The sequence below is a fragment of the Oryx dammah genome, unplaced genomic scaffold (assembly GCF_014754425.2).
Source record: "Oryx dammah isolate SB20612 unplaced genomic scaffold, SCBI_Odam_1.1 HiC_scaffold_23, whole genome shotgun sequence".
In the NCBI taxonomy this organism is placed as follows: domain Eukaryota; kingdom Metazoa; phylum Chordata; class Mammalia; order Artiodactyla; family Bovidae; genus Oryx; species Oryx dammah.
The window spans coordinates 52,034,682-52,050,361 of record NW_024070207.1 but is presented as its reverse complement, the minus strand read 5'-3'; the positions used below and the strand labels follow the sequence as shown (position 1 = coordinate 52,050,361).

The following is a 15,680-nucleotide window of genomic DNA, read 5'->3' as shown; positions in this document are numbered from 1 at the left end:
GAGATGGGTGAAATGGTTAGTCATTCTAAACCCAGTGGGATTTTGGTTGAGGATCATGCTTTTGCCTTGGACAGAAGGGATCAAGGTAATACAAGAGGGTTAGGTAGGCACTTGGAGAAGGTGATGCAGAAGGTAAGACTGAGGGATATGGAAGTTAATATTAAGGTCTCGCCAAGGAACAGCCCTACAAGTGCTCAAGAAACTATGGGTCTTAAAGAATGCCTTCCACTTCTGTTTTCAGCAAATCACACTTGTACATCCTTGTACCTTAAGCAACTTCTGCATTTTATGTTTCTGATGTGCTATCTGTTAGTGAAGGCCTAGGGTGATCCACTATCTTTTCACGTATCTCATCCTGCTTAAGACCAATGAAAATCTCCAATGTGATTCATGTATACGTAATATTACTACAAATGCTGTCTCTGAAACTATTTTATAACTCCAACTTTTCATTCACTCAGACAGATCTTGTCTTTTATCATTCCAAATTATGGAGATTTAGCTGTATTTGCAGAGTGTAAATAGGTCAAGTCACAAGCAACAGAAAATCAAGACTCTGACCTTGAAGGGTCTCACCTACAGCTCCAAAAGGTAAATAAGAGCTGCTTGGGAAGCCCTGATTATAGAGGTTAGAGCAATTAACTTAAAAAAATAAATAAATAAGAAGAAATGAAACAAAGCAAAACTTTAAAAATTACTTACTTCACTTGTTTGAAGAATCGTGAACTTTGGCTGTTTAGTCTTTGAACTGGGTGCACTGGGCTTGCCATCCAAGAGTGATCCAAATGACAGATTCCCAAAGCTGTTGTCAAATTCAATCGAAGGTTTCAGTGTGGGAGAGATGTCCGGGGCCTGGTCCTGACCATCCATGGGTCGGACATAGGCGGTTGGTTTTTGCTGTCCCATGCTTGTTTTGCAGTAAAGCCCTGGTGGGAAGTTTTGAACCGAAAGGCCACTGCTGGGAGCTAATAGAGACGAGGCAACTAGGGGAGATCCAGGCGCTTGCACTGTAAATTCCGGTGCTTCTGGTGAGTTGGACTGATAGATTTCTTTGAAAGTATCCCCTCCACTGGACTTGAGAGTATTGTCTTCCTTTGCCAGTGGGTTTGATTCTTCAACCGCTCCAACTTGAGGCTGTTCGGCTGGGTAGACAAAGAAGTCTTCCAATCTGGCTGGGGGCTGGTCTGGGGTTGGCGGCTGCATCTTGTTGGGCTGACTAGTGACTTGGCTGGCTGCTACAATGCTAGTGTTCTGACTATCTCGTGACCAGTCAGGTTTTGATTTCCGGTTGCTGTGTATTAGAGTTGAATTCAGTATCACGACAGAAGGTGGAGGCATTGGCGCTGAGGAGTGCGTGTTATCCTGCTGGTGCACTGGGACCATTCGGTGCTTTTGTTCTGGAAAAAAGCTGGGTTCATTTTTGTTGGTGGGAGTCTGGGGCATGGAATTCTTTGGGATTCCCACTAGATGATTCTGATTAGAATGGTTAGTTAGCAAATCCTTCATTTCATCATAGTTTCCCAGCGTGTTCTGGACTCGGTTCGCAAGTGCATCACCTTTGTTTGTCTAAAATAACAAAAAGATGGGGGTGGGAGGAGAGAGAATGAATAGGTTTGTGTTTCCTACTGTTAATGTTTCAAACAGATGTCTTAAGTAGACTAGCATATAGGGTTCTTTAAAATTCTCATGCTGCCATATAATTTCATATTTTTCATGTTCAATGTAAGAAAAAAAATCAATAACACTATTGAAAGAGCCTCTTGGAATGAACTGTGTGATAAATGTCTATATACTCCCTGGCCTGTTCTTAAATATGCTCATGGGGTGGGGGAGAGTTTTAAATTATGTTGCTTATGAATTTTATTAGCAAAATAACTTATTTTAGGTCCAATGAGTTGAACTGCTACATGCTACACTTTAACAACTTCCACTTACTGATCGTTGGAATTATAATAGAATGTTCAATTTATATTTGTTCTTGACATATAATGTAGCCCTTTGTGCTACATTATAGCATGAAAACTGTTAGCCCATTGGATAAGGAAGTCAATTAAACTGTGCTATCATGACTATGTTCAGTTTAGAAAAGGCATGGGCTTAAACAATAACAAATTGAGCTAACTTATGACTAAAGCGAATCCAATTCCTTTTAATCAAAGAGTGTGTAAATTACTGGTGTCTGCCTACATATTCTGGGGACAACTATGTTTACATATTGGTGATTCATACTCATTTACTTTGAAATGGTGCAATTGTTCATCAACAGTGACTCAAGCTTGCCTGTGTCTTTTCAAGGGTTTAGAAAAATTTATTCAAGAATTTAAGCTGTTGTTTAAATTAAAACAAAGTTAAATTTTAAAGTGAGGCTGGCAACTACATCATTCTATGGACAACACCACCTACCAAAATGGTTGTGACTGTTTTTTAAAATAATTAAGATTTCCATGAGCTTTTGTAACATAGTAAAGAATAGCTTTCATAGCTAACAGGTGGAGCTCCATATACTTGGAAATGACTGTCAAAAGTCTGGCTCTTCATCTTTGAACATGACTTTTTATTATTCTCTTTACCTGCCAAAGGTGTTATCAAAACCAGCTGCTGAAGTCAGAAAGGCAAAGGGCCTCTTTGTGCCCAGGCTGCACTACCATTGCGATGAAGGAAAGCTGCTTACATCCATGGAGCCATCTGGCAGCAGGGCCAGTGCATGGGGAAAACGCCCACCCTGGTAGCCTCCTTGTCCCAAGGGTCAGATGCAAGTTCTCCATGCACAGGAGGGGGTGACCTCCTCCCCATTAGTACGACCACCATTGGAGATTGATGTTTAACATATAAGGTTGCTTACACACCCTTAACAGATGATGTGGAGCCCAGGAGTGTGCCTATTCACACCAGACATCTCAGGCCAAACCTCAGATGTATGGCTGAGTGCTGTTATCTGTTAAGTGAAGATGGGAGAGTGTGTGAATAAATAGAGGGTGAAGAGCTGAAAATGAATGAAATCACACAGGGAAAGAAAATGAGGAATGAGAAGATGAGGCTCAGAAGGAGCCCTGTGGAACATCAACCTTTAAGAGACTAGGAGAAGACCATTCCGTTCTCCAGGGATCGAGCCTGGGTCTCCTGCATTGCAGGCAAATTCTTTACTGTCTGAGCCACCATCACCAGGCTAAGGAGAAGAGGAGGAGCCAGCAAAGGATAATGAGAAAGAGCAACCAGAGAGGGAATCAAGCTGAGAACCTTGGCCTCATTGTTAGCATAATTGCCACAGATTGTATATAGTATTCAACACAGATCACGTGGTAAATTATATAGGGCACTTTCAAAGAAAAGAGGGCATGAACAGAAATATGATTTCCAAGACTAAGGAAAAGTATGCAAAATGTATACTGAGGGCTCTGTGGGGGATGGGAAATCTTAGAAATCAAATAAATACCTGTCAGTTTCAGTTTACTTATCCTCAAGAACATCTTATATTGCATCACATGCAACCTTGGTGCTGAAGAAGTGATTAAACAATTACAGTCCCAAATAATCTTTACCTGAATAATCGCTCCATTTTCAGAAGCACATTTGAAAGGCATAATTTAATAAATGAGAAATTACTTTTATTCCCTGAAAGTCCCTAGATTTGTCAATTTTAAAGGCAGAAATAATTTTGCAGCTAAGGCAGGAGTAAACACATTGTATACAGTGTTCTCCTTCAATGGAGTTGCACAACGAACCAGCTAGGCAGTAGCCAAATCCAGACTCTCTGTTCAATCCCTAAATTCAGAACAAAGAGACTTCATCATTGAGAAGGCCCAGTAGAATTTGATGCAAGTTTTTAAACTTGCAGGGTTGTTCTGGTCCCTGAAATAGTTAACCTCTTATGTAAGACGACTGCCTAATAAACACTAATACCTGCTGTCTTCAAAGATCTGACCCAACAAGGGGAAACAAGACCATTTTATTCCTCATTTTAAATGCTTCCATTTTTACTGTCTCCTTTAATGAATTAAGATAAGCTTCCTACATTAGACAAAAAGAATTCTATAACCTTTACCTTTTGGTCTTAGCTACCAGGAAGCTCAGTTATTGACCTCTCATTGAAAGTTCATTGAACTTTCCTTGAAAGACAGTTGTACTGGAATAAAAACTTTGCCCCCTGATGTCACAGAGAATGCCACAGTATCTCAAAGTTCTTAGAAGACATTCATTCTCTCTAGGCCAACATCATCAGGACTCAAGAATCTCAAGGCCCACTGGTTTGCCAGGAAGCTAGTCACATCCCTGTTCTTATTTTAGCAGTAAATAAAAGGGACATGTTCATCTTATCTTCAGTAGAGAGATCCTGGTTAGGTTTTAACATCTCTTCAGTTTATTGTTATACTGACCTGGGTTTCTGATGCACGCTTAGAAATTTTTTTTTCCATCTCCAGGTTTTAAAATATGCTTGAAATTAGGAGAATTTCTAAGCTGGCCAATGTCTAAAACTGTTGTGTACATGACTAAAATTAGAAGAAAACTGAAAGTTCTCTGAATAAAATAGAAAATCCATCTCCTACTGTTCAAGGTCTACTACACTTCTGATTTCTCTTCCAGCACAAAACTATGAGCTTTTCATCAAGACTAGAGACCACTTTTATTCATCATATCCTCAACACTTAGCACCATGTCTGGTGCATATGAGGTCCTCAGCAAAATGCTGCTAAATTGAACAGAATCAAATAATAATTCATACCCTGTTTATATAAAAATAAAGGATTTGCAATGGCTTGGAGTCAAAGGTACATAAGTAGAAAAGCAAAGTTAAGCTAATTTGGTTACTGTGATTGAATATCAGATCAAGCTGCTTGGTAGCTAAAGGCCAAGAGGAAATTCTCATAGCATATAGAATTCTCTTTGTCTGATGGCAGGAAGCACATCCTAATTCATTAAATGAGACCCATGTTTGCTGGATACCAACAAGTGAAAAGGGATTCCTCTCACTGATTTGGTTTGGTTTGGTTAAAAGAAACTTTGGAAAATAAAATAGGTCTTTTTTTCAGTACCAGTTTTACAAGAGATTCAAAGATGTTCCTCACATTTCCTTATGATGACTAAAAAGCAAGAACATTGCACTGCTGAAGTCTAACTCAGTTAGAGGTCAGGCTCACAGCTCCAAGTGTGGGGCTTTCCGGTACACTAATGGCATAAGGGATGAAGCTGGGATAACCTGGGGGAGTGGAAGGAGGTCAGCTCCCTTCGACTAGCTTCCCCACACAGCAATTGTCAGAGGGACTTGTGACTGGAACTGCATAGCAGATAGTTCAAGGTTGAGTTCACTGGTGACAGTTTTGAGTTGCTGATTGACGGAAGATCCGTAACAGACGTGCTGTGGCTACAAGTAGCAATTACCAGGGTCATTCTTCAGACACACACTGGTAAATTTCAAACACTCAAGAGCCAGGATTAGGCATGAAGGAAACATAGACACACAGCCTCAAGAAGTCCACCATTCAACAACCTCAAAATAATTAACAGTACAGACCAGGTGGTCACCACAGGAGGTGGGTAACTGTCAACCAGTTTTTGAATTTCTCAAGATGTCAAGATGAGATCCACTGGATAGAAAATCCATTTATTTATACTTGCGTGATGGATGCTTATTATACACCATAGCAACTTCCGGCTCACACTAAATCTTCATCCTCCAGAGTCTTAGCAACTCTTTTAAGGAGCAAGGGATTCTTAGCAGTCCTGATTGCACATTATAAACATGGCAAAAATGGAAATTTAGCCATTTCAATCAATTATAGGCTTCTTTCAATTTGGCCAATTCTTTACTTCCCGTTCTAGATAATTGATTGATACCTTAAAGGTAACCTCCGCAGCCATTATTTCTAAGTAATCACAATTTCTCAATCATCAAGGAAATGCATTTCCAAGTATTTTCAGGCATAAATTACATGGCTGGTTTGTGGCTTATGACTAACAGCACTCCTTCATTTAAGCTTTTTGCCTCTCATTACTTTGAGAAATGCAGAGTTGCCTCAGTTTGCTTCTAATGTTATCTACAAATCAATAGTATAATTTCATCACAAGACTAATGTGTTAGGAGATTATGGTACCAGGGTATTTCTTTTTAATAAAAGTAGCAAAATAATTTAAGTTTGGGGGTTTATTTTTTCCTTTTATTTCATTATGCCTAATGTATGTGATTTAGTAATTCCTTTTTTTTGAACTCTAATATTTTTACAATTAATCTCTTTAAGCTGTGAGTTGCTATTTCTTTCTCTAATTATAATAACCATGATACCTTGAATTTGTACAGCACATTACATATCTCAAAGCAAAGCTTCCCCTGGCTGTTTGGCTTGATTCTCACAGCCACCATGTGAGTTGGCAGAGCTGTTGTGGTCTAATCTGCCTTCTATGTGCCCCGACCCAAATGACCATGGATAAGCAATTTAACGTCTCTGCATCTCACTTTCTTCATTCTTGTTGATCTGTGAAGAGCTATAAAATGTCAGTTGCTGTTGCTATTAACAGGTATCATTTTTTCTATCAGCTATTATTATTCACTTCAGAGACAAGGAAACTTTAGGTCAGAGAAATAAAGTTTCGTCCCCAAAGTCACACAAGGTAAGCTTATAGGGTCTTCTGACTTCCTGTCAGAGGGTAAACAGCTTCCTGTTACAGGTAAAGAAGCACACTTATGGGGATATGAAGCTGTAGATAAGCCACCTCACTTTCTGAGCTTTGAATTCCTCATGGGAAACATGAGGAAAATGTGTAGCCAGTTACTGTAGGAACTAAAGAAATATCTGTAGAAAGTTCTAGCACAGAGGAGGCACTTGGTATATGCCAGTTCCTCATCCTTCCCCATCTTTCCACACTAATCTACACATTGCAAATGGCATTTCTCAAGCACTTTTGAACACATCCTTTTCTGCAGCACAGTACAAACTCAGATTTAAAAGTTACTAATATAAATGAAAAAAGCAGCCACAAAGGGATGTTACCCACCATCACCCCGATTGAGAGGTGATAAGCATTCTTTCCACTCTGGGAGTAATAGAAGTGAAGCCAAGAAAGGACAGCAGGTCCTAGGGACAGGTGCTCACTGGATAGTTTATGAACTACCAATGCCATCAGATAAGCAATCCGGTCATGCTTTAAGATTTAGAGCAGCAAGAACTTTCCTGAGAGTCCTAATGAACCACCAGGAATTTTGGTTTTTAATTTTGCAAGCATTCCTGCCACAACCCTCAACAAGAGTTGTGTAGGAAAATCCTCATTTCTACAGTGGACGTGGGCCAGCTCTAGAACTTCCACTGCCACCAGCATGTCCAGATATTCCAAGGGTGTCCACACCAGTTGGGTCTAGGGAGCTCTTGGAGGTGTACCTCGCTTCTAGTATCATGATATGGGGGAAAGGAGAAGCATACTGCCCAGTGATCTCCCAGGGAACCCTGACCATGTACACAGCATAAGATGGCAATCAGTCATCAAAGCAACAGTGAAAGAAAGAGAATGACTAGGTCATCAACTGTTAGCATTATTCCTTTCCTTCACAGTCTCTACTTCAAAGGCTCTTCTTCATCAAGAAGCCTAAAGGCACCAAGCTACTAATCACACATCAGGCCTGGCCTGGCCCTAGACTAATGCTCCCATCTGTGTCTCTACCTGACAGACCCTTGTTGTATCAAGACAGATGGCTTTTGAAAACTTCTGACAATGTTGATAACAGGTTCTTTAACTGCCTACTCAAAATTACACTATTTACATCTAAAAATAAGTATGCATCTACATTACAGGCTTGTTAATAAGAGATGGCATTTCCCTACAAGGATGTTAACTCAACAAGACTTTAAATTATAAAGGGGGAAATAATTCAACTGCTCTATACCTCAAAATAGTGTCAAGTATGGAGTAGATACTGAATTTTAAGAATGAGCCCTTGACTAAAGCTCATTTTTCTAACCCACCCAAAGATAAGAGGTGAAACTCAGCTGGCCATTCCTCTTTCTCAAGGAGGGATGAGGTTGGGAATTCCCCGGTGTCCAGTGGTTAAGACTCTGAACTTCCACTGCAGGGAGCATGAGTTTGATCCCTGGTCACAGAATTAAGTTCTTGCATGCCACATGGTGTGGCAAAAACAAACAAACAAACAAACAAAAACACCAAAGAAGAGAGGAGGTATCTGTCATCCTTTGACCTTGCTTCCATTTTCTGAGAAAAATGGAGGCCACAACTTCTTGTCTTCCACACTCCTTCTTTATTCTCATCCTAATATTCCGTTCCCTTTCCTACCCAAGGTTCATGACTCATCACATGTTCTCAATTTTGTATTTACTCATCTGCTCTAGAACGTTGCTCTGCTCATCAGTACCTCTCCCTCCTGTGTCTTCACCCTTTAGTTTCCCTTCCCTCCAATCCACCACTCCCTACACTTCCAACATCATCTTTACAAGTCTTCATCTGTCTTTGCCATTTCCTGACTTTAAAATTGGTGATGACTTCTCTTTGTGTACAGACTCATGTCCAAATACCTAGGTATTCAAAGTCTTTAGGCATCTATTTTCCTGCCTATCTCTTCAGCAGTTACAATGCAGTCATGCCTTCACTCATTCATGATGATCTCTGCACTGGACAAGGAATTCCTTGAAGCAGGAACTAGATCTTATTTCTCTTTGGACACTAGTCTAAGACATGGCTGACACACAATGGGCCTTCAATAAATGCTTGTCAAACTAACCATATCTCACCACGTACACATTCAACAGCAGTACAGAAATTAAACCAATTGAAATAGGAAAAATGGTTTATTAAAGATTACACTACTATTGACAAATTGAAAACTAGTAGTCTCTTTGTCAGACTTACCAAATTTGGAAAGCACCTGAGCATCTCAATCAAGAGCTTCTTGCTTAGTCTGAACAAGGCAGCAAAGACTCTGGTCTTACTAGTCACTGATCCAGACAGCTCACTGTCTACATCAGTCAGTATCCCCTAAGTGGTGCTCTTCTAATATTATGGTTGTTTTACCTCTTACACCATTTTTGTTTCACTGAAGAAAATTACACTGCTACTAAATTTCAATAAAAACCAATCAGCTGCTAACAATTCAAAAGGATTCTTCTCCCAACCTCCACTCCAAATAGAAAGTTCAGAGGCAGTCATTGTGAAATAGCCACTTGAAGATGTAGAAGTATGATCTTTATTGGAGCTACACACTAGCCAGAAGTCCATTAGAAAATCAACCAAGCTACACTACCCCCTGTGGTTGAGGCAATCGCCTAACCCATGATTATTAATCACCAGCAAAAAATGATTGGCTTTTTCCCTTTGTCCTAGAACAGTGATTTTCAAAGAGCTCTCAAACCACTGAACAGCTGCTAACAACCTGAAATGGAAACAGGAAGCAGTGGTTTTGCGATGGATGGCACCAACTGGGAGGAGACACAGACATCTCCAGTGACTTTCTGATGAAGTCTTCAGGGGCTGCTTCGCTGATGATAATCAAAGTGAGATCAAGCATCAGGGGGCATTCCTTGCTAGATGAGGTTCTGGGCAGGAAAGAATCCCTTGGAGACAGGCAGTCTCATAAGTCCCTTTCAAATCTTACTGTGTTCCCCCAAGAAGCTGGAATGTGTCTCTGAAGACTTCCTCAGAAACTTGTCATGGCCCCAAATACAGCACAGGTATATATTTCATTTGTAAAATAGATTCTCTTGGAAATGATTTGGGTGTTTTAAAAATAGATTAAATGTTGATTAGTGCATTCAAAAATATAACAAGCAACCATTTTGCAGAAAGATAAATTACATACATATTCAGCTACCTTGTAGGGCTCCCCAAAAAGATCAAAGCCTGAAGAAAAGAGATCGTCTTCTTGTTGGACTTCTTGATTCCTCCGCTCCCATTCCCTTTTCTTAAGTGCACTACGGTCTTGTTCATAGTGACTGATGTGCAAAGAAAAAGACAAAAGGAGACAAAAGATGAATTAGTAATGGAAGCCATGTTATCAATAAGAAGAAAAAAAAACAAGTTGAGGCTACCCAAACTGATACTGTATAGAGAGCCAACCTCCTTTTCTTTATTTAACCAGCAGGTTAAAGATCCTGACCAGTTCTTCAGAATCCAAAAGGAAATAGAAACTGGCTTATGAGACATTGTAGTCATGACAATTTAAGTACAGCATAATCCTCTTCCCTTGTCCTGGCTTGATTACTACAAGCAATTACTACAGCCTACCCCAAAGTCAGTCCACTGTGCAAAAGAGTACTGAATTCAGGTTTCACTGTGTTGCCAACTATCTAGGGCTCAGAATTCACAGATGTCACCAAGTCCAAAGGGAAAGGAATTATCAAATATATTATTGCAGATAAACAAGAATTCTGTCCTGAGCCCACAGCCAGTATTAGTCTGTTGTAATGAAGTCGAAGGAGAAGGACTTCCCTGACAGTCCAGTGGTTAGGACTCCAAGCTTCAATCACAGAGGGCACAGGTTCCAGAACAAGTTAAGGAACTAAGAATCCCACATGCCACGTGGCCAAAAGAAAAACTCAAAGAAGAGTTTAAGAACATCTTTGAAAGTCCACAGAAAAACAAATCACCCAGTCAGTCACACTCCTTTTTGATTTGTTGTTATTCTTCCCACAGTTTGCATCATAGGTGACTAGAAGTCTTTTAGGGGGTCTGGGTTGATCAACAAACTGTCATTAATGAAAAGAGGTGCCAAAAGATTTAAATGACCTTAAGGCACAAATGTTTTACGAATACTATGTTACTCTGACTCTCATCACATTTCAGGCTTTCCCTTTGGAAGATCAGTACTATATCAAAGATACATTCTGGGTCCTTGGATTTTATAGAATGGAATACTTCCTCAATAAGAACACAATTATTTTCTTCATCATGCAAGACTATGTGTATTAAACTATAATCTGTAAGTCTCCCACTGGTGGGCTTTATTTTGTTCATTGGGTTTTCCCTCCTGCTTTTGATTATAATCCTACTCAAGGTGAGCACACATACGCTAGGAAAATTTTAATTATATACAGGTACATAAAGTGCCTAGAAGGTGCTGAATAAATGTTGCTTTCCTTGCTTATGTTAATATAGGTATCCCCTGCTTTCCAAACGTTTGCCTTAAGCCACTTTTACGAGAGACCTATGTTAGTACCTATTTGCACTAACCAAAAGTAATCCAAAGGGGATTTTCGCTTTTACGAAAAACATAATTCCCTTACTAATGTAGGTCTTTCATAAAAGCAAAGTGGCATAATGAGAACTTTCAAAAAGTGGGGGATACTCTTCACTTTTACACATTCTGCTTATTAAAGTTTTTATAGTAACGCTCTACTTTCAGCTACCGGATGAAACCTGTAATGTCATGTGAAGATTTAATTAGGTAATTAGCATGGAAGAGAACATAGTAGCTAAAGGAACTACAAGAGATATACTGCTATAATATGTAAGTACAGTCAACAGGTTTTGAATACATTTCAAACCTTAATACCTATCACTGGTAGCCTACTTTGCCCATGCTGCTGCTGCTGCTAAGTGACTTCAGTCGTGTCCGACTCTGTGCACCTCCATAGACGGCAGCCCACCAGGCTCCCCCGTCCCTGAGATTCTCCCGGCAAGAACATTGGAGTGGGTTGCCATTTCTTTTTCCAATGCATGAAAGTGAAAAGTGAAAGGGAAGTCGCTCAGTCGTGGCTGACCCTCAGCGACCCCATGGACTGCAGCCTACCAGGCTCCTCCGTCCATGGGATTTTCCAGGCAAGAGTACTGGTGTGGGGTGCCATTGCCTTCTCCACTTTGCCCATGAGTATCACATAATGTTAATTTACAAAATAAGAACCCAGAGTATGTGATATTCATGGCAGCTTAACTAGATATTGATATAGATGGAGTGGAAGAGGACAATACACTTAACCATCCACCTTTCTCCACAGGAATACTTGAACTGACAAACTCTAAGTGACTCTGACAGCTTTATCTCCTGGATAAACAACTCTTCATTTCCCCATTTTAAAATCATGGCAATGTTTATAGGATGTTTGGGCTCAGTGATAAAGAAGCTGCCTGCCAATACAGGAGATACAGGTTCGATCCCTGGGTCAGGAAAATGCCCTGAAGAAGGAAATGGCAACCCACTTTGGTGTTCTTGCCTGGAAAATCCTATGGACAGAGGAGCCTGGTGGGCTACAGTCCATGGTGTCGCAAAAGAGTCAGACATGGCTGAACAACAACAACAGCTATCTCTTCATAATACAAAAACACTAGGTACAGAAGAGCTCCCTGGATCACTCATGAGTATGCCCAGCAAATGTTATCACTGTCTTGGAAAATCAAAGATCATCCAGAGGTCCACCCAAAGCCTAGGCCCTACATCTGGGCCCTGCCTGATCAAGAAAGACACCAAGTCCAGGTACTGGAAGCCGGCCCATCCTTCACAGCCTAGATGCCATCCACAGATACTACATTTGTTGGCATCATCTGTCATTTCCATTCACAAGTTGAGATCAGAACCTCAAACCTCTTCCATGTGACACAGTGTCTTCGTATTGGATGCTGACGTGTGGTCAACAGTTACATTTTGGGTGCATGAAGGGTGGCGCACAAGACTCAGCATCGTGTACTGGCCGTGTGTAACCCAAGCCCATCATCAATTTGCCAAAACCGAACAATGATGGGGTGTCCAGGGTGGGATGGGGGACAAGTTAAAGCAATATTTAGTGAGAGTGGGAAGCTGGGAGGAAGGTTTGCTGCAGAGAAGAAAGACACTTCATTTCTTCGCCCTCAGCAGCCATGACCCTCCACATAAACTCGAGCACCAAAGCATCATGCTTCCAAGGGACATGAGCAAGATGTCAGTTTTCCATTCCATGCACCTGACAGGCCAGAATGACAGGCCCGGGGATCACATTTCATTCTCCCACAAGAAGCACGGAAGGACTTCGGTCTCTTGGCTTTGCAAACTACCTCTCTCCGGCTCTGAGGGCCAAGATAATTAAAATCCCGAAGGAAAGAAAGGACAAGAAGAAAGGACATATGCTTCAACATGCATGACAACCCTTTCAGCGGCCGGCACTCAGAGCATTTGGTGCTTTCAACCCAGGCTGGATGCGTTAGGAGGCTCTCGGCTGCATTTTGCATCAGTTCATTAAGCTACCAGATTCCAGACGAGAAATCTGAATAGTAGATTGAGCGTGCGCATGGGTGTTATCTGTGGCGAGCAAACTGCCTGCTGCATTTTTTAACACATACAACAAAGAACAGTTAATTCTCATATCTCTGGTGAGAGTGAATTTCATCTCCATAGAGTTCTGCTGCTCCTGGAAGGCAACCAATTCTCTCCAATTTTTTTCCTTTCTCACTCAGCACGGCATTGTACTGAAAGCTTCACCCGACGAGGTATAATGAGGAACGAACTATATGGTGATGAGGCTTTCACAGTGCAGAACGTCACTGATTTCTGACTGAAACCAAAATGACTAATTTGAAGCACCAGCTAATTAAAACCCCAGCTATGTATTTAGCCTCTTGTTGCACCTACTGCAGTTTATAATCACGAGGACCTCTTTATCTACTCAATTAAAGTTCTTCAGATTCTGGGAGGTTGTGTTTGAACCTGTGAGCCCCACAGAGACCACAGGAAAGCCAATGTCTGTCCCTTGAAGATCTGATGCCCTGTTATATGCCTAGGCTTGTCTTCCCATGAAAAAGGGGGGTGGTGCTCCATGGCCCACGAAGACGTGCTCAAGCCAGAAATCAGAATTCATCCCCATGTTACTGGTCTGAACAATTCAACTTTCCTCACACTGATGAAGACAGAGTGAACTAGGCCTCTCAGTGTGAAAACTCACTTTCACATTAGGAAGTTGGGCCCCAAAGCACAACTTGAGGCCTCTACACTCTTAGCAAGGAAGAATGTTCTTCCAATTGTTTCCTACAGGATAGAAGGGAATTTGGCACACTATGGTGACACTGAACACTCAGAATCCAGTGGGAGGGCCAAATCAGGGAGTGGAACCCAAAGATACAAACTACTATACGTAAAATAGACAAGCTAAAAGGATCTTTTATAAAGCACAGAGGCTATAGCCAATATTTGATAATAACTCTAAATGGAGTATAATCTATAAAATGTTGAGCCTGTCATGTTTGACATCTGAAACAAATATAATATTGTAAATCAACTATATCTCAATTTAAACCTGCTAGTAAAAAAAAAGCCACCTCAGTTTACTCTTCACTGAACAAAGGCCTTAGTTTTTCTCTGTACAGCCTATCTTTTTGGAGTCCCTGCTTCATTGACATCTCTACTAGCTGACAGAGAAAGGACAGAAAAAAGAACAAGCTCCATTCAACTAAATACATTTAAGTCACCAAGACCTTGAACTACACTGGCTAGAGCTGCATGGGTCGAGTTACATACGGATTTTTTCAATAGTAAATAGTAAAGTACCACACAATCCACAGGTGGTTGAACCCAAGGTTGGCTGAATCCACCGATGCAGAATCACAAATAGAAAAGGACTGCAGATACAAAGGGTTGGTGCCCCTTAGCCCGCCTTGTTCAAAGGCCAACTGTACTCTGTTACTCATTCCAACACAAGGCAGTGATGAGAAGTTACTCTCTAGAATGGATCTTTTATATTAGCTCTGGTTTCATCCACCCATTGGTCTTCCTGGCCTCCAATTACAGAGAACCTGCCCTCCTAACACAAGAGGAATATATGACCCTCTGGATAGGAATGGAGCCAGCCCAAGGCCTCATCAGGGGAGTGGCAAAGGAAGATGCCAATCCGTGTCTCTTCCATCTTTAAGTTGAAGTGATATCTTCTCCTTCTCTCAGATATTCTCCTATACTCACCCTTAAAGCAGATCTTGGACTCAGGCAATTCCTACTTTCATCATTAGAAGCCACAGGTGCATTTGTGGGGAGATAAAACCTAGGACACATGTAAATAGCTTCACTGAGATGGAGGAAGTTCAATTCTGCTGTCTTCATTAGCTCACAGCAGTAGACACCCAGGCTGACAATGCCGACTCGGCTGTCACCATCATCTTGTTCTTGTCTCTTCATTTTCCAGATGAGGAAATTGAGCTCAGAAAGGCAATGGGCCTCACAGGATGTCTGTAGCAGAACTGTGAGGTAGAACTCAGGATTTCTGATTCCCAAACTAGCCCTCTTCCTAATACCCCAAGGTTTGTCCCTTCTGATTCCATGTTTGCATCACCCTCAAGAATAAATATTAGTCCCATTTACACTGTTGGTCAACTTTCCTTAGGATGGTATTTTATTGGAAATTGACAGTAGGAAAAACTTTAGGAGTTTAATTTGGATGCAAGTGAGTATAGAAAAGCCATTAGTTTCCTTATACCAAAATGTACAGAGCCTAAAGGGACTGTAAAAATTAACTACATCTGTGGGAAGAAGCTGAGCAAGTGAGAGTAAAAACCAGTTTAAGTCCATTTGGTTTGTATATTTCATGAAGTTTAATCATCTTTGCTTACCTAATTTGGTTATTTTACAAAGTTGGGAAAACATTAAAAAAAACTGGTATTTTAAAACAAGGTTGTTTATACTGCTAACATAGGATTTACAGTAGTAACAATGCACATAGAGGTAAATAACTCAGTCTCGCTTGTTTTCTAATCCAGCTGGCACTAAAACACCTTTATTTTGGCTAATGTCTTTG

The 15,680-nt window shown here is 40.8% G+C and overlaps 1 protein-coding gene across 1 annotated transcript in view; it reads right to left on the bottom strand.

Annotated features, from left to right (window-relative positions):
• Positions 1-15,064, bottom strand: part of AFF2 (AF4/FMR2 family member 2) — a 375,160-nt gene extending 360,096 nt beyond the window's left edge. The window contains exons 1-4 of the mRNA XM_040265289.1: positions 14,852-15,064; positions 11,150-11,226; positions 9,806-9,926; positions 703-1,566 (exon numbers count right to left, since the gene is read on the bottom strand). Of these exons, the coding sequence (XP_040121223.1) occupies positions 703-1,566; positions 9,806-9,926; positions 11,150-11,226; positions 14,852-15,064 (1,275 nt within the window). The remainder of the gene's footprint in view (positions 1-702; positions 1,567-9,805; positions 9,927-11,149; positions 11,227-14,851) is intronic.
• Between the last annotated feature and the right edge of the window lie 616 nt (positions 15,065-15,680).